At 33.5% G+C, this 19,068-nt stretch overlaps 2 protein-coding genes across 2 annotated transcripts; both read left to right on the top strand.

Annotated features, from left to right (window-relative positions):
- Window positions 1-5,635: 5,635 nt before the first annotated feature.
- LOC130640719 (uncharacterized) lies at window positions 5,636-9,624 on the top strand. Its single transcript, XM_057447236.1, has 7 exons — window positions 5,636-5,743; window positions 5,952-6,154; window positions 6,238-6,604; window positions 6,797-6,909; window positions 6,991-7,180; window positions 7,290-7,433; window positions 7,556-9,624. Exons 1-7 carry the CDS (start codon window positions 5,644-5,646, stop codon window positions 7,726-7,728), a joined length of 1,290 nt encoding a protein of 429 aa, XP_057303219.1. The 5' UTR covers window positions 5,636-5,643; the 3' UTR covers window positions 7,729-9,624.
- Window positions 9,625-10,558: 934 nt separating this feature from the next.
- Window positions 10,559-18,304, top strand: LOC130640718 (mucin-2-like). The gene is made up of 11 exons (XM_057447235.1): window positions 10,559-10,764; window positions 10,914-10,973; window positions 11,084-11,236; window positions 11,335-11,458; window positions 11,642-11,775; window positions 11,884-11,925; window positions 12,361-12,424; window positions 15,800-15,962; window positions 16,108-17,077; window positions 17,596-17,793; window positions 18,031-18,304. The coding sequence occupies exons 1-11, from the start codon at window positions 10,614-10,616 to the stop codon at window positions 18,231-18,233; spliced, it is 2,262 nt and encodes a 753-aa protein (XP_057303218.1). The 5' UTR covers window positions 10,559-10,613; the 3' UTR covers window positions 18,234-18,304.
- The last annotated feature ends 764 nt before the right edge of the window (window positions 18,305-19,068 follow it).

Raw genomic sequence — 19,068 nt, 5'->3', positions numbered from 1 at the left:
ATTTGAATTTATATACACAAAGAATTTTTTACAAATTGTTTAACATTCCGTGTTGTGTACATATTGAAAAACTGATCAAAATGATGTGCCTACATTGTGTTGAGCTTGAAAGATCATGTGCTTTTGACAAATGGATATTAAGGTTTAAAGGAGGTCATCTGTCTGTTCTAAAACAGGTGGGTGGACCCAGCTTTAGGAAATTGGTTCCATTTTGGTTCTGGGTGGTGCCTAGTTACCTGCTTGGTAAAAAGCAACTGGTGTCACCACCTTGTTTTTGGCCTCAAAGTTAATAGAGCATTGTGGTATACCTTTATTAATATAATTTAGGTTAGCCATGTAAAATATGCACATCTTAGGTTATTGACATTAAAATAGCTTTATTGACATCATGACACATATATTTGTCAATTAACATTTTGAGACATGCATTTTTTAGTGACTTGAACAAAAATAAATACATCAGCTATGCCTGTCACAAACTTACTGTATATTATATATATACTTGTGAATAAGTTTATGGAAAATCCAATTAGGCATAAAAACAATCACAAAGTTATGTTTTAGGAATTTTTAGTAGTATGGTAATTACACATTCTCTGTATAAAGCATTTTGTTTCAACTTTCCATTTAAAAAAAACATTACAAAAGTATATATGTACTTGTTAACAGAAGTTTGTTCTACAATATTACTAAAAAAATATTAAAATGTTGTAACAGAAAAAAAATATAGTCGAAAGCCTTAAAAAATATGTCCACATGTTCTGCATAGCCTGAATTTACATTGTGTGTCTCATTTTTTCTCAACTTTAATCGTTTTAAAAATATGCCGTAAATCATCTATAAGATCTTAAAATAACACTTCATTTTTTCCTTTTTCTTTCAATCACTTCTGCATCCAAATCCGCTGACCAAAAATTAAAATAAGACACGCGAGTAGAGATCAAACACTAGTGAAGCCGAAAACGAAAGTTTCATGACGTCATCTAATGTATTTTTGAGACAGATCTCTTATAAGAAGAGTAGGCAACCAAAAATTTTATAAAAAAATTATTTAGAGATATTCGTTAACAAAGTTTTTTCTATCAACCTGTGATTGTTTACAAGAAATTGAAAAGAGAATATTTAATTATTCATTAGTTATATTCCAACTTTTTTTCAGTACTTTTTGTCTCGCGTATCTCACACCTTATGCATAATTATTGCGTAAACAGAAACAGTTCTCAAAGCTGAAGGTCAAATTATTTTTAGTAAAGGTGAATCATTCGTGCACAGAAATATTTGATCACCAGAACAAAGACATATGGAGTGGAAGATTTTGTAACACTAAATCCTTCAATTTTAAGGAAACATTTTGGAATATAATTTAGTTCATTGGAAAGAGCAGTTTTAAAAGTAAGATGTCCCTTAAAAAAATGTAAAAAAAGTAATTATTTACCATACCGCTACTTTAAAGATGTCAGCACACAAAAAATTTAGAAATTTGTCAACCCGTTGCATCAAACATGAAGAGCTTGAAGTTTTGATTAAAAATATATATTTGCAATTTGGATATTGGCACAATCTACTTTTTCTTGCACGCAGTCCCAATATCAAAAAGTGAAAACAGCACTGGGGATGATGAGATTGACCAGCCGGACATTTATTGTGCCCTTTACTTTAATAATTGGAAAAATTCAGAAGTCTACTATGGTCTTCCACTAAGTCTATATATACAATTCCACTATATGACACATGTAGAGGCAAAAATCATCAGTGTAAGATCTAGTATGGGGTAAATGTTGTGCAGAATAAAATGAAATAAACAAAAAATATTGCTTCTGAGGTTCCTGGCATCCCTTACCATGCGCGTGTGTGATTGTTACTTTCAGTAAACTTCTATTGGATGCAAAGAAACCAAAGTGGTTCTCAATAATTAGTATTATAGCTAATCTCTTTTCTGATATTATTATTATTAAAAATTTTGTACACAATTAAAGGTGAGCTCCAGGATTTAATAATAGTGCCCAAATGTAAACAAAAACATGCCAAGATAATAAACTTCTCAAAATAGCCTCTTCTTTTAGCACTTCTTTTTGCTTTGGCACGAGTATGGAAGGTTCAAATTCCAGCTTGGCCCCCTATGTTAGAAAATTAAAGATCCTAATTCCAAAATCCTGTATATTTCATAAATGCTATCCACCACCCAATCCTTAATTGACAGGTCAAAAGCACCCTAACCAAAATGATTTGTGATTGCGACCTTAGAGAGCATGGGCATCGTATCTCCATAGTTGACAGGAGTCTAAAAAGACTCACGTCAGATTTCAAGCCCTTAGCTACCCACCACTTTATAGTGTTAGTGATTCCTGTTGATTTGGATCGATTTCATACAAGAACAACTACTACAAAAAGAACAGCGTGCTACACACAAGAAGACTTTAAGAAGAACCAAGAAAGACAACATCCGTCTTTCTAAACGGAACATACCAAGGATCAACAATACAGAAAGCGGCCATAATGGTGAGCCAAACTCTCTTCGGTTTTAACAGGCGCCAAAGTAACAGTTAATTCATGCAAGCTCGTTAACAGCGTCTTTGTCCCCGGGCTCTCTTCCACCCCTGAGCCACGGCTGTTTCAGCTAGCGAGATTTCGGAAACTCAGACTGCGCATGTCAAAAAAAAATTTAAAATAAGGACTGGGGCGAGTTGCGCTTAAAAGTAAACAAATTTTAGGGTAGCTAGCACCAGGTTTAATAGGCATTTTAATCACATAAACCAACTTAAGGACTGGAAACTAAGTGGTTTAAATAAAATATAGTCCTATACCAATAAGATTAATTCAAATACAAAGCTATTCGCTTGTTGCCTAGCTAAAACAAAACAAAAACTTTCAACCTCCATTTTGAAGACTGTGGACACCATGCCAACTTAAAGCAAAATATTTTCAGATACGAAGTTATCCCACAGATAATTTTTATAAAAATCATTCCAAGATAGTTACGAGATACGAATAAAAAAAGAACTGTAGGTGTATCAGTACATTACGAATTGATATTGTATCAAACATTAGGTACTTTTTTTTCAAAATTTTTGTTAAAGTTCAAGATGGCTACTGGGGATTTACACCTAGCTCGGTTGAACAAGCTGTGTCGAATATGTGGAAACACTCTGCCTGGACGATCACATATTGTCCAAGAGCACATAAAGAACTTGGACAGTATTTTCAGAGCTGATTTTTATTCTGATCGGGCAGGCATTCACCCAAAAAAATTCTGTCACTCGTGCTTTGCTACAATAAGTAATGTCCTAAAACGTGACTCAGCTACCGCTATTGTGCCTGTTAAATGGTATACACATAAAGACACCGAGTGCAAAACATGCATATTAAGTGCACAAAAAAAGAGAGGTGGCAAACCTATGAAAAGAAGGGGCGGTGGTAACCCAACACACAAAGCTGTGGATTCCGCAGAAAAAACTTGGACACCCCTAGAACTTAATAAAATTTACAGAAAAACCTCTGAACTTTTTGACTATAGTGGAAACGTTCTCTCAGACATAAATATCAGTGAAGGCAACTGGGAACATCTGATTTGTGCTTTGTGTAGCAATATTTTAAAAAGGCCATTAATGATAAACCAATGTAACCACGTGTTTTGTGCCTTGTGTTTAACAAATTGGTTGGAAAATTCAAATAGATGTCCCACCTGCAGCATCCCAACAACACCCGGGGATGTCTCGCCTGGTTTGTGCATTTCCAGGATTTTAAACACACGAGTTGTCAAGGGAACATGTGGTTGTTCATTTAAACTGCTGTCTGCACAATCGCACACATGCTCTCCAGCATTGTCATTTACAACACTAGAGATGATGCAGTTGAGCCCTTCCAAGCCTGTACCGAAAAAGGTAGAAGAATGCATTGCTCATGTGGTTGGAATAAAAATGCAGCAGTCAAACTTGCCGAATAAAACTGTCCAATTGCCCAGTGGAAGTTCACAAGTAAGATTACTTATGTATGGAGTGGACTCAGTAAAAGTGATTTGACATTGACTTTTTTTAACAAGCAACTGATTTTCAAACGGCTGATAAAGCAAAAAATTTTGATCTTAGCAATTTTAAGGCTGAAATCAAAACTGAAAATAAGTTGCTTTTGTATATGTCTATATATGTGCATACCTAGGTTATCATTTTTTTACAATTCCAGTGAAATGTTTCTTATACACATTTTTTATACAAAAAACAAGCCATAATAAGAACAAGACAAATTTTAAAATGTTCAGAGTAAATAATTAAAAATAATAATAAATATAAGTAAGTGGCTAGAGGGGTCACAGAATATAGGAAGTTTTGGGGGTCAATAAAAACCATTCTATATATTAGGAGATTTACTAAAATTTTGATGTGCCCACCCTAAATGCTAAGGCGTCTACATCGTTAAGTGATCTTATATAAAAAATGTGTATAACTACTTTATACAAAAATACAAAACTATGCTATGTTATATTAAAAATAATGTACACATAATTGTCTGTAACAATATGATAATTTTAATAGTAATATTACATTTTACATAAAACAAATTAATAACATATGTTCCATATTTTAGCCATTGACAATAACACCCATTAGAATTCCTCGCAAGTCTTCTGATGAAACATGTGAAAGGAATGTGCGGAAAAGAGCAAATACAGCCAAGGAGTTAATCCATCTGATGTCTGGTGAAGAAACCCAATCTGTCACAAAACAGACCACAGCACTGCTAAAGTCTATGGAAGAAAGTGACAGAAATACTATCATTAAAAATTTGGGTACAGAAGTCATTATTCCAGCCAATCACATCACAGCAATGAAATCAAATTTAAACATGCCATGGAATCAACTACGTGAAATATCACGTTGGTTGAAAACATTCAACATAAAAATTGAATCAGAAAAAAAAGCAAGAAGTGTCGCTGCTGAATGGGTAGGCCAAGGACTGAGAGTTGAGCTGGCTCCTCTCACCAAATTATCAGTTGGAAACAGGGTATCCGTTATACCTAGGCCCTGGGGGTATCTGTATAATGTAGTTGGCCACATTCTGTATCAACTCAAAAAGCTAGAATGTCACAATTTACTTGTAAAACATAGTTTCATTCCTGACAATGAGATCCATGTTAAAATTGGTGGAGACCATGGAGGAAATAGTTTTAAAATGGCATATCAAATAGGCAATGTTCTAAACCCAAACAAGAAGGAAAACACAATAATGTTTAGCATTTTTGAAGGTAACAAACATTAATGCAATATATTACAAATATGAAAAAAAAAAAATTAAAACTGGAATTTCCAAAATTCTATGCATGTGATGTCTAATTGTGATCTAAAGTAGAAATGATCTAAGTGATCTAAAGTAGAAATCAAAACATTTTTTATATTTTTTTTTTAAATTAGGGAAAGACACAAGAACAAACTTAAGAGTCTGCCTTGAACGGTTTCGACCACAAATAAAAATGCTGCAACAAGTCAAATATAAAGAGTCGATATTCCGTGTATTTATGTATGGCGACTACGAATTTCTGTGTGCAATGTATGGTATAACTGGTGCAAATGGTAAATATTAATTACTTAAGATCTGGGGCAAGTTGCTAGTTGATAATCAAAATTAATTAATTTTTGACCACAAATAAAAATGCTGCAACAAGTCAAATATAAAGAGTCGATATTCCGTGTATTTATGTATGGCGACTACGAATTTCTGTGTGCAATGTATGGTATAACTGGTGCAAATGGTAAATATTAATTACTTAAGATCTGGGGCAAGTTGCTAGTTGATAATCAAAATTAATTAATTTTTACAGAACTTTTTTTGCAACTTCATAAAGTTCCTGTAGTTTAACAATGGGTTTTTACTACGCAGATATGGGAAATGCATAGTTAAAAATGGTTTATTTTTAAAAGTTTCTAATAAAATATGTATACTTTAACATTTGTGTTTAGGGCGTCACAGCTGTTTGTTTTGCAACATTACCTCAAAACTAATGAACATCCCAGTGTTTACTCGCAAGAAATTTAAGAAAAGGTCACTGGCGACACTTGAAGAAAATTTAGCAGATTTCCGTGAAAGTGGTGGGAGCCCTAAAAATGCGAAAGAATTTTATAATGTCATTGACAACATATTTTTTGACATACCTATTGATCAAGTATACATCATATTTTTATGCTTTTCCACTGCAAGTTGATTTAATAATCCCAAAATAAAATCTATATAAACACCTAATTTTAGGTCTGTATTCCTGGTCTTCATATTTCCTTGGGTGTATATCAAAAGATGTTTAAAATGTTTGAGTCTTCTTGCCAAGACTATGATGTAAAAATAGCTCTGCTGTTGGCAACAGAAGACAATGAACTGGATTCAGATTATGGTGACTACATCGAAGTCCTTAAAGAAACAAATGACTTGCAGCAAAAGCTGGAAGATGAAAAAGCCAAATTAGCAAACCAGCAAGATCAGTTAAACTGGCTTGTAATATCTGGTGGCTTACAACGAAATATACTGACGTACGAGAAAAGTATAATAAAAACTGAGAAGAAAATCACAGAATTAGAATTAGAAATCTCAACCTTGGGAAACAACAAAAGAATTTTAGTGGGTATGATCATTTTTATTACCTAAGTAATTTTTTGTGATATTCGCAAATGTTTTTTTGTCTGGAAATTCCAAGAAATTTAATTCCCGAAAAAAAACTTTCCAAAATTATAATTTTCATTCTGATCTTATGATGCAAGCCTTATATTCTCTCCAATCTAAAGCTATGTTTAATAGTTTGTTCATCTTATTTTAGGTGTTGGTCCTTGTGCTTCTTCAATAGATAAAACGCTGCAAAAAATGGGTGTTGAACGTCAGGCCTACCATGGCCAAAGTTTTATCGGCAACCATGTACATAAATTGCTAAAGGTTTGTTAATACTAACAATAATGTAGCAATTTAAAAATAACATATTTAAAGAAAATTAAAAAAACAATCTTGCTCTTATAGAAAGAAAACATCCAAAATTTAACATCCAGCATTAAAGAGATTGTTGCAGCACAAAAGCATGATGACCAGCTTATTCACAGTGTGAATTTAGAAATGGATAAGTACGACATGTTATTTACTTACTTTGCAGAAGTTCATAACATTTACAATTCGGCAAAATATCTGTCATGTGAGGAAATACTGGCTTTAGGTGAGAAACTTGTTCCTTTTTTTAATAATAAATAAGTTTTTTTTAAAATTTCATGTGCCAAAAACAAAACAAAAAGAAAGAATAATATACATATAGTACATAATTCTAGAAATTTCAATTAATAAATTCATGATGCATCTGCGAACTAACTGGCCAAAAGTTAATATTTCACCAAAACTGCATATGCTTGAAGATCATGTCACTGAGTTCATAGCAAAATGGAATGTTGGATTTGGGTTTTATGGCGAACAAGGTAAACAGCCACTTAAATTTGTAACCTGGTAACACCAAAATTTGTGTTTTTTACCAAAATGTGTTATTTTTCAGAAAATGTGTAGCTAGCTAGCTTAAATGTCAAATTATAACATTTTTAAGGTGGAGAAAGCTTGCATCATGAAATCAACAGGATGTCGAGCAGGTACAGCTGCATCAAAAACCCAGTCGAGCGGTTACGAAATACATTAAAGCAACATTTTGTTAATGTAAATCCTGAATCGAGCCAATTAAAACCAAAAATTAAAAAAAGAAAAATTGCACGTGAAGAATAACTTTTAGACTTACAGCTTAGATAGCTAGTTATATCTTTAACTGCATATTAGCATTACTTTGCAAGCTCCTTTAGTCTTTGCATTATTTCAAAGGTGGATCAGCTGGTCTAGAAAGAAAAAGAATTGAACAGTTAATTAGCTTACTACATGCATAGTTCATTTTTATTTGACTTTTTGTCGAGCTTACGTTAGTAGTGTATGAGACGCAGAAACCTTATTTAGAGTTACAGAATTGTTTATATAGAATGTTGTTTAGTGTTGTTATTCTGTGAAATATTAGCTTAGTAAACTACAACAGTTTTAATGCCTACAATAAATCATACAGTAGATTATGTCAAAGAGGGAGTTAAAATTTTCAGGTTTTACACTAACTTTTATTGCCAGAATTCAGCGCTCTAGCATTCTTTCAGAAGTACTGATACAGTTTTTTCGTTTTTCTTACCTTGTAGATGAGCCTTTCAGCTTTCCAAAAATATATAATACACCAGCCACATAACTTCGCAACGTCCACAAAACCAAAAATTAGTTGGAACAAGTTGCCATGTTAATTTTAACAAAAAAAAGTATGCCTTCAAAACTGCCACAGTATTACTCCAACAGCATGCTTGTCGCAAAGGTAAAAGAAAGATTTAGCTTCCAGCGTGTTGAAATGCTTTAAAAAACTAAATTAAATCCACTGAAATAGATTCTATCATGCAAAAGCGATTTCAAAAAGTTAGTTACTTATTTATCATGATTGTTTTTATTTGCGCCCGCCATCTTGCGCCTCAACGTGGCCGTAATTATTGACGCATGCGCAGTCTTAGTTTCCGCTCTGAAACAGCCGTGGAGCCGGTACAACTACTTTCAAGGTGCGCCAGGTGTGGCCTTTTTGCCGCATTAACAAACCTATCAAGAAACCAAAATGCCCGATTTTTATAGTGGAATATAGGTTTAATAAAATGATATAAAAACCTTCTTTTTTCCAACTTATTTGAAATGAATATATAGGATAGAGAACGACGTAGTTACAAAATTCAGACGACTTGCGTTAATTTAATAAATAAAATGAGGTTAAGAACGTTGACTGTCGCGGCTAAAATAAAGATTTTATAAAAGTAGAGATATCCGTATTCTATGATGTTTACTTGCCATGGAGGTCAGAGCCGACGACATTGTTTTAAAGTGAACAGAAAACGGTGCCCCCGTATGGTTAGACGCCGAGAAGTGATTTGGATTTCAGATCCTTTAAAATGGCCTCGAATTGTTTCATTTTAGGTGCTTTTTCATGTCAAACTACATAAATGTGTCAATATTCGCAAAAAGCTACTGACTTTTTTAGACTCAAGCAAAAAAGAGGTGGGAAAAAGGAACAGAGATGTGCATTATAAGCAGTATTTAAAAGTTTCGACATATATTTTAAAAAAGTTAACGAACGGGTATGCTTTGTATGTTTGGTGAAATATTTTTTTGGTTCTAATTTTCGCGTAAATTGATTTTTGCACATTTGCTAAATTTTGATTATTCGCAAAATTGAGTACCAGCAAAATATTCTATCAGATACCGTCGCGAAAAAGGGGAGGGTAATTAAAAGGCAAATAGCCATACGTGGAGCTGCTGCTATAAAACAAACTTGTGGATCCTCCCGCCAACCGGTATTCTTGAATTTTCTAAGTCTCAGAAGAAGAAGAAGAAGAAGAAGAAGAAGAAGAAGAAGAAGAAGAAGAAGAAGAATAAGAAGAAGAAGAAGAAGAAGAAGAAGAAGAAGAAGAAGAAGAAGAAGAAGAAGAAGAAGAAGAAGAAGAAGAAGAAGAAGAAGAAGAAGAAGAAGAAGAAGAAGAAGAAGAAGAAGAAGAAGAAGAAGAAGAAGAAGAAGAAGAAGAAGAAGAAGAAGAAGAAGAAGAAGAAGAAGAATATTGATGATTATTAGAAGAAGAATATTGATGTGGATATTTAATTGAATTTGCACATACGTGAGAAAACGAATTCAGTAGTTAAACTGTCGTTCCTCTGTTTTCAGATTCAGCATGATTTTAAATAAAAAGAAATGAAATTGCTATTGAGTGTGATTAGCATGGCGTATCGCTGTTAGAACGCAAAATTGTCGTTTACTTTAACTCATATTCGGCTTTTAATTTCATCGACTAACAGCATGCGCACAAACAAGATTTTTTTTCTCGTAGGTAACAGCGCTAGCTGGAATAACCAGCAATAGCTGGAGAACGGAAGAAGAAAAGGAAGAAAATATTTAAATAAGATGTACAAATATGTGAAAAAAGTTGTTTGTTTTTTAAGTTGCTTATTGGTTGTACATTTGCACTTCTATTTTTTTTCTGCTGTAGCAATTTTTTTGACATATATTTGTTTAGGATTACATGAATTTTTTTTACTCAGTACTTTTACTTACTGCTGTAATCAGGTAATGTTTTTGTATTGATTAACATGACTGAATTATAAAATCCACAAACTGGTTTTTCTCTGTTTCTTGTGTTTTTTTAACGTGAAAATCGGTAGTAAAAGTAAAAATTAACTTTTTCAAACAGTCGCCAGTTGCAGGCTTTAGTTAGACGAACTGACAAGAAAAACCGGCGAATTTTAAAGCCGTTTGAAGTAAGGTAAGGCGGGCCTGTTTTTAATTTACTCATTTTTATCTATAAAGATTGTTTTTTGCATTTGACCCAGTTTTGCAAACAACACGAGAATATAAATTTTAGACAACTGGCAAGCAAAATCCTTAATATCAATTTAAGCTTAATTTCAGTTACAGAATTCAGAAGGTGTAGATTTGATCAATAAGAATAAACATGAATATTCCAAATAAAAAAGCGTGTGGTTTGTTTCTTACAGTAAAAAGAAAACTAGTCATCAAAAACTGCATTCTTCGGTAAAGCAGTCTAACAAGAAGCATGAAGCTTCTAATTGGTTTATTTGTAACCATCTGCTGCATTGTGGAGCGAAATCAAGCATTTTTATCTGGCATAAAGAAACTAGCTAATAAGGTAACTGGGGCAGGCAATGCAGAAAAATTATCACAAAACGTTATGGGAACTGCCAACAGTAAGTAATAGTTATTATTTTTACTAGTTTTGTTTAGTCGGTATGCAGCACATCATATACAAAAAGTTGTTCTTACCTCATTGGATAGTTAAGGTTTAAAGCATTTGGGCAACTATAGATCCACTAATTAAACAAATGCAAAATTTTAGATAAATATGTACCAAAATTGCAACCCTTGTTGTGGAAAATATTGAATCGTGAACTTGCAGGTACATACATAGCCTTTTTTTATTTTTTTTATTTTTTTATCTTAACGTAGCTTTTTCTCTTCTTAATATTTTCCTCGTCGTGTGTGAGTTACATTTGATTCGTTTTGAAGCACAAGACATCGAACCGAACAACTTCGTCGAAGGCGATATTCGAAATGATGATTTTGTTAAAGCTGTGAGGTCAGGAAGCGCCTCCAAGCGAGCAGGAACAGCAAATACGAAATGGGATAAGAGAATTCCGTATATGTTTGATGGTTCGATGAGTAAGTCGGCTATTTATTGAAATAATTTTTCGAACTCGCGAAACTTTCCATCGCAAAAGCTTACTGACAAAAGTTTTCTCTTTTTTTAACATAAATAGCGGCTTCGAAGAAAGCGGTTGTGATGAACGCCATAAAGGATTTAGAAGATTATACTTGCTTAAAATTTGTGACGCCTGGAGCTGAAGACAAAGATTATCTTAATTTTGTTAAAGATGGCAAGAAGTACGTAGAATTTGTTTCGTGCCCGCTCAATATTTCTATCGGTGAATCGCGCTAAAACCTTCTTTAGCCTTGTCGCATAATTTGTAACGTAGTAAAAATTTAGCAAATAAACAAAACAAACAAAAAATCAACATCTACGCCCGTGTATTATTGTACCTGTATAGTTTCCCCGCAAAATCTTAGATGCTGGTCCCACGTTGGACGTGTTGGTGGAAAACAAGACATAAGTATTGGTTCTGGATGTGGCTTCAAAGGAACTGTAATACATGAAATAATGCACGCTCTTGGATTCTTTCACGAACATACAAGACCTGTCAGTATGTCTGTTTTAATTCTATTAATACAAAAGTCAATACAAACGCAAAAACGTTTCCTTGCATATTCAATTTATTACGCTGGCCACTATTTCAATTTTATTTCTTTAGGAGACAAATACATCAAAGTTAATTTAGAAAATGTCAAAACAGGTATTTTTGTTTAAATGCTATGTTGTAAATAACAAATTTTGACTTTGAAATGAATTTTAGATATTTTGAAGAGAAGATATCTATATTTCCTCTTCATTTTCTTATAAAGTCCATATACTACGAAATGCGCGTAAAAATAATGACGACGAATTGAACGACAAGCGGCGACCCAAAAATAAATTAAAAACAAATATGGCTGATGTCACAACTAGCTGTTGAACACACAAAATTTAGAAAAAAAACTTATATTTGTTATTTCCACGGGCTCTTTCAATGGTACTTTCATATGACATTTTATTTTTTTAAAATATTTGGCGTTCTACCCACAACCTCAAAATGGTACGTTTCAAGTCGAAGAGAGAACGGCAATTTTGTTTTAGGGGGTATTCTCTTTATTAGCTGGGTTGTCCTTATTTTTTATTTTTTTCAATTTAGACAAAAGAGACAATTTCAAAATACATGAAAGCAACGCAATTATTGCAAAGCAACAAGACAGTCCGTAAGTAATTAATATTCCAAAAAAAACTTCATTAGTTGTATTTATTTTTATGTAATATTTGTGTGCCGTTACCGTCTTAAGATTTATAACACGTGCAACAACTGTGGGAGTTGTTGCACGGGTTATAAATTCTCCTAAGTTGATTAACCATCAGAGCTGTAACAAGTTAAAGAGAAGGGCCGCCTCCCCACCCCTTAAAAATGTTCTAAAAAATGAAAAGGGTATTGCCTTTTAAACTTAGAAATACGCCGTTTCTATGGGTTCTTTCCGGAAAAAAGGTGAATGAAACCAACCTCGTTTGATTACGAGTTATCGGAAAGATTTTTATCCTAAAAAAGGCAAATCTCTAAGTAAAAACTTAAATCAGTAGAAAAAAGGCGAATAAAAAATTGTAACGATCTTGAAAAAGTGTAATAAAGACGTGATATTGAGATCAAAATAATGCTAACTGTTAGCTAGCATAAGTCAAAGTTGTAGATTAGTAGAGAAGCCACGGAGGCATATTGCTAAAGGGGAGGATAGGTTAAAATTCAATATTTTGAAGCCTGATCTTAGTAGAGAAGCCATTGGACATATTGATAAGGACAATTAAGTCATCTATGCTTTACATTTGCATTTTTACACTTATGTATTTACGTATTTACAGCTTGGATATTATATGGTTATTATTGTCCCGCATGGAGTTTGAAAATAAATAAGGTTATTTTCGGTTGAGCAAAGCGAATTAGCAAATAATACTACAGTTGACTCTCCCTAATTCGAATTGCCAGGGGGAATAATTTTTGTTTGAATTACACAGAGATCCGAATTATAGATGTCTCTATAATTCGAACTTTTAGCTTCAGAGAGTGAAAATTCGAACTGCAGAGAGAAATTACGTTAATTTTAAAATCAAGAAAACATAATTCAAGTTTCATTCAATCTTTATTTTCATAGTTCACACAAAAGAGAAACTTTATTTGAAAACCCGTTGATATTTGATTAATTTACATTGGAGAGAAGATCTCTTTCGACAGTATGAGTTGCGTTGACAAGTGCTTTTCTCAGGTCGACACCAAACGACACTCTAAAATTCGAGTTAGGAAGAGAATCGTTTCGAAGGGACTGAAAAACTGTTTGAATTAGAGAAAGTTTCGAATTAAAGAAATTCGAATTGTAGAAAGTTTTTTATAAGAGTTTCTAAAGGAAAATTGACGGTGACTGAGCACTCTTTCGAATTATAGAAATATTTAAACTATAGAGATCCGAGTTAGAGGGAGTCAACTGTATTTCTTACGCGTTAAAATAATTCCTTTTAATTTTTTGGTCAATCATCTTAAAAGACAAGCATAAAACATTCTTTACTCCTTTACTGAAGCTTTTTATTATCTATTTCTGGTCTCTTTCATTCGTTTACGCAGACATTCTGAAAACAAGCTCGAATTATCAGATTCTGAGATCATATTTTTAGACAATACAAGCTTCGTAGTAAAATAGCCAGGTAATTATTTCTTTGGTAGTAACGTCTTTATCCTGCAGTGAACCTACAGTAAAAAAATCCACAGAGTGACTTGTTATCTTCGAATCTTAAGTGTCATTTTAATCTTCCAATAGCCTAAACATTGACATATCACAACATTAGGGTATTTAGGCATGGCAGCAGGGCTGTTCCTGTGTGCAGGTTTCTTATTTGATGTTATTCCTATAAATCCATAATAGGGATTCTAATAAATAATAGTTTGTTATTGCGGAATATACGGAAGGATTCTTTAAAAATACTTGCTGCATTATATAAACAGCTTTTACACAATCGAAAGCGTAACAAGTGCAAACTTCCAAACATTCAATAAATTCGATTAAGTCATTTTTAAGAAGGAGAGACGCTAAAGCATTTTTCAGGTATCAATCTCCGCACCATCTCTACGCCTATTGTTCGCCAAACGTAAACGAGAAGGCGTATTGTATTTTTTTCCAGTAAAATGGTAGTTCTTGCATTCTAACTTATCTCTTTTTTGCATGCGGTTTAATGCACCGTACTTGTCGACCACACATTCACCCTGTGTTCTGTCAAAGCATTTATGTGATCATTTGTTTGATATATTGGTTTTTGCAGCTTTTTCTGTTAGTGACAACCTTGTTTTTAATAGTGTGTCGTATTATTATCGTGTTTTTATTAGATTACTGTTATCATATGTTTCATGCTGCTCAAAAACGTCTTCAATTCTACTCTTGCATAACATAACATAAATGTTATCACTTGCATCTTGATTCTTTTTTTTTACTGTAAGCCTTTATTAGGTTAATTTTCTTCCTCAGACGTATATTTTATAAGTAACTGCTATAAAATTTGCACGACCGCTTAGCAACCAATGATTTCTTGGTATAACGAAATGTTGTTCTTTCAGTGTCTCCGAGACCCTTGTTTATACGCATTTGTAGGAAATCTCTTTTATCTTATTTTTCGAACTGGGTTTTAGACATATTTTTAGCAAAGTTTTTGTTATCTCTCAAATTACACCACTTTTTTTATCAACCTAAAGTTCAAGGACAATAGTGGAGTTGCTTATAAAAATAATACATGCATACCTTCATGGAATCAAATCAAAATTCGATATGCGCAGAAATTCATAGCAGGACATTATTAGAATAAGAATACCTTAGAAGGATAGAATTTTATCCTCCTATGAACATCTAAAAATGTACAAATAAAAAAACGAAGCTTTTCGTAAGTAAAAACTCTTACATGATTAGGTAAGTATATATATCACTTTTTAGACTATAAAACCACTAAATACAGTAGACGTCCGAATTTGTTATTTATTTGTTTGAATTATCGGAAGTTCAGAAAAAACAAGAATTTTAATAAACGTTTAAAGGTTTTATGCTAATATAACTTTATATTACAACTTTAAAAAAACTTTAAGGAAAAGAGTAAACCTAGGCGATGGGCAAGGCCTCCAAATTCCTTGTAAACTTTTATTGGAAATGCCAATTTAATTGATAAATTGAAAGAAATTTTATCACCATTGATGCAATGCAATTTTTTCTATTTTCCCATAAGATTTTAATATTTGATACACAAAATTTCGAATTAACGAGCATAATGCAGCCTTGGGACTAAAAAATTGTTCGAATTAGCGAAATGTTCGAATTAACGGAGTTCCAATTAAGCAGCTCAAAATATAAGACTTTATTAAACCAAATTTAAGGGACTTGGCAATTTGTTCGAAATATCGCAAAGTTTGAATTAAGCGGTATTCGAATTACCGGACGTCTACTGTATGTTAGAAAAATTGCGAACTCTCAAAGGGCTGCAGTTTTTAAATTAAGCTATAAAGTAAAATTAGCGCCGTAACAAAAATATATTTCTAGGAAGTTGACGTCCCATCATTTTAGGTATGACTACTATTCAATTATGCATCTTGGCCAGCGTGCATTTGGTAAAGATGCAGGACTGCAGAAAACGATTATTCCATTAGATGCTAGCGTTAGTTCTGACGAATTGGGACAAAGATCTGGATTAAGTAACATTGACATCCAAAGAATTTCTAATGCTTACGTAAGGCGCTAAGTTCAAATACATATTTTTTATCTGAAAAAGAGGAAACAAATAGCAATCTTAACCTATCATTATTCTTACTCGATTATTTTGCTCATGAAAGTTATTATGGCTGCACAGATAATCCTCATGACATTATTTCTAGTGTAATGAAAAAGCTACTACCACTGCCGCTACTGGTGTTAGTACCTCTCCGTCCCCAAAAACGGAAGAAAGTGCTACCACGACTAAATCACCATCCGAAAATCCATCTTCTGAAAATCAAAAATCCAAGGAAGATGATGACAAGCAAGTTGCATCACCAACAGAATCAACAGAAACGATGCTTCGTTCTACACAACCCGCAGATGTATTAAAAATAAGCACTGATGCACCAATTACGAGTACCAAATCAAAACAAAAACAGTTCGATGATGCAGCAGGGCCAACAGCACGAAGTAGTTCAACGGCTAAAGCAACGAATTCAGTTACTGGCAAAGCGAGTGCTTCTTCAGCATCCGACATAAGCTCGTCAGACAAAGCAAAAGCTACAGTTGGACCGACTATTTCCAGTAGAGCTTCGGCTACAGCAGGTCCAACAAGTGGCCTAAAATCAGGCAGCAATGGATCAAAAGCAGGAGATGATGATGAATCGAAAACAGGAAGCTCTGGATCAAAAACCGGAGAGGCTGGATCAAAAACAGGAGACGATGGATCAAAAACAGGAGACGATGGATCAAAAACCGGGGATACTGGATCAAAAACAGGAGATTCTGAATCAACAACCGGGGCCATTGGATCAAAAGCAGGACATGGTGGATCAAAAGCAGCAGATGCTGCATCAGGAACAGCAGCTCCTGCAACGCAGGAAGTTACAAAGGTTATACCAACTGTAGTAACAGAAGTTGTTTCTAAAATTGTCCCGACGGTTGTAACTTCTATAGTTACAATTCCAACTACCATCACAAAGAAGCCAACTACTGCAAAGCCGACTACGAAAACAACAACAACAGCTGCGCCATGTTGCCTGCCAGCTGCACCCGCACCCGCACCCGCACCAGCACCGGCACCTGCACCTGCACCTGCACCAGCAGCTCCTTGCTGTCAGCAGCAACCTCAATGTACAACAAACAATGGTATTAATTTAAATATTTTGCCTGATTTATTGATATAAATACAATATGAAACGTCACTGGTAGTATGCATGTGTTTCATAAGATAAAGGTCAATTGGATAACTACCACTAGCTTAAAATGTGGTGAACATTTTAGCATATTTATGTCGCGTTCAGTCACATTGTTAATACAACGGAGATGTTTCAGCTTTGAAAAAAGAATACTAAAAAAAGTATAATATAATGTTTTATAATATACTAAAATGCATGTGCAGTGCAATTGAGGTATAAGCTGAAATTTTGATGGTTGTTAAGATGGTAAGACCAAAGGTATTGTAACAGTGTTTTAATGGCAGCATAAGCAATTTCTATGTGCCTTGCAATTGAGCTAGTCATAGTATTTACGTATAATGATGTATTATTAATTTTGTAAAACTAATAGATAGTAAGGCTCTTATTTTCATTACCATGAAAGTATTTAAAACATCTATACCAAAATTTATTTTGATTTACGGGATGTCATTTCCTTTCCTACTTTAGGTTATCCATGCTGGCCCCAAGACTTTACTTGGTCAAATAATGGTCTACCATCTTCATGTAATTGCAATACTGCAGCCCCATCTTGCAGATGCAATTGTGTGAAGATCGAAGGAGCTAAAAAGAATCCTGTATGGTCTAACAACTTCCTCTGCTACAAAGATAAAGAAAAAAACCCATCATTGAGATGGTCAACTAAAGGTAATGTTTAAAAGAATTGAATCCCAGATTAAGTTGTTTAATTGTTTAAATAATACATATTTTTGCGAGCAATAATTTTTACAAGTCATGCTGAATTGTATGCTTTGTCAAAGTTGCTTGCGTTTCTGTATTTTCCAACCCTTGCTCAGTTGTTGCTGTCCAATTTTGGAAGACCAAATAAGAATTTATGAAACAGATATGACCTCTTACTTATAACTAATAATAATCGTTTTTTAGGCACCATTCCAAACATGAAGTGCGTAAAAGTCACAGGATCGAATAACACGGATGGTTGGGATAATAATTATTTGTGTTCAAAGAAAGCAGCCCCGTATAAATTCTTTTGGTCATTCAACGGAAAAGACGACAAATCAGGAGAATGCTTACAAATCGATGAACCGGAAGAGAAAGGTTGGGGAAAGAACTTTCTGTGCGCATGAATTCTGTTTCCGGTTTATTTTTTTATAGTGTAGATGTTTTTACTAAAGGAATATAGCTGAAATTTAAACTAGCACTCACGTTTCCCTTATTCCGCAACAGACAATCTGGAAAAATCACACATAATAGATAACAATGGGCATCCGCGCGCACTTTTGTGTAGGTAAAAAACAGGACACACAAAGGGTAGAAAGCTATTAATGAAGATTAAAGACTTTTAGGTAGTATAAGAGGAACTGAAATTAAATTTTAACTATATTCTTCTAATTTTTCTAATTATCTTTTAGCGAATGTTTCAATTTTTGGATGGACTCCATTGGTTACTGCGTTCTGTTGCTCATATTTTTTACCTATAGAAATGCTTGCGCATATGCAAAAAACTACAAACTTTTTTAATTTTTGTAAACATTGGCAAGCCATCCATTGATGGTATTAGACGTAAAGGTGCTTTTAAAAAATTCTTTTTTCATTTCCCAGCATCATTAACAGTGATATAAACGAAAGTCAGGCTACTGGCGGTAAATAAATTTATGAGCACTGAAAATCGACATTTCAAATCATCTTAATTTTCACATGGACATATAAGTGTAACCGAAAATAACAGAACAGTAGCCTCCGTGTCGTATATATAATATCCATAATTTATTCAATGTAACCACTTACCTAGCCATCAAATCAAGCTTTCTGATGAAGTAAACTTCAAACTTTTTTGAACTAGCTAACTAGCTAGTAGAGTTTTAATTACCTTATTAAAACTAGTAACGTAGTATTTTTCACCAAATATAGCTCTTCGCGTTGTCTTTCTTTTCTAGTCAATACAAAATTTTAATTTACTGA

Source organism: Hydractinia symbiolongicarpus, chromosome 4 (genome assembly GCF_029227915.1).
Source record: "Hydractinia symbiolongicarpus strain clone_291-10 chromosome 4, HSymV2.1, whole genome shotgun sequence".
Taxonomy (NCBI): domain Eukaryota; kingdom Metazoa; phylum Cnidaria; class Hydrozoa; order Anthoathecata; family Hydractiniidae; genus Hydractinia; species Hydractinia symbiolongicarpus.
The sequence above is the reverse complement of the archived record's forward strand: the minus strand, read 5'-3'. Positions and strand labels throughout refer to the sequence as shown.

Bases quoted from the DNA above. Each gene is read 5' to 3' on its own strand.
- LOC130640718 (XM_057447235.1), top strand. From the start codon at position 10,614: ATGAAGCTTCTAATTGGTTTATTTGTAACCATCTGCTGCATTGTGGAG. The intron at 10,765-10,913 runs GTAAGTAATAGT...GCAAAATTTTAG, and splicing joins CGTTATGGGAACTGCCAACA to ATAAATATGTACCAAAATTG. The intron at 11,776-11,883 runs GTATGTCTGTTT...TTATTTCTTTAG, and splicing joins CGAACATACAAGACCTGTCA to GAGACAAATACATCAAAGTT.
- LOC130640719 (XM_057447236.1), top strand. From the start codon at position 5,644: ATGCTGCAACAAGTCAAATATAAAGAGTCGATATTCCGTGTATTTATG. The intron at 5,744-5,951 runs GTAAATATTAAT...ATTTGTGTTTAG, and splicing joins TGGTATAACTGGTGCAAATG to GGCGTCACAGCTGTTTGTTT. The intron at 6,155-6,237 runs GTATACATCATA...ACCTAATTTTAG, and splicing joins TTGACATACCTATTGATCAA to GTCTGTATTCCTGGTCTTCA.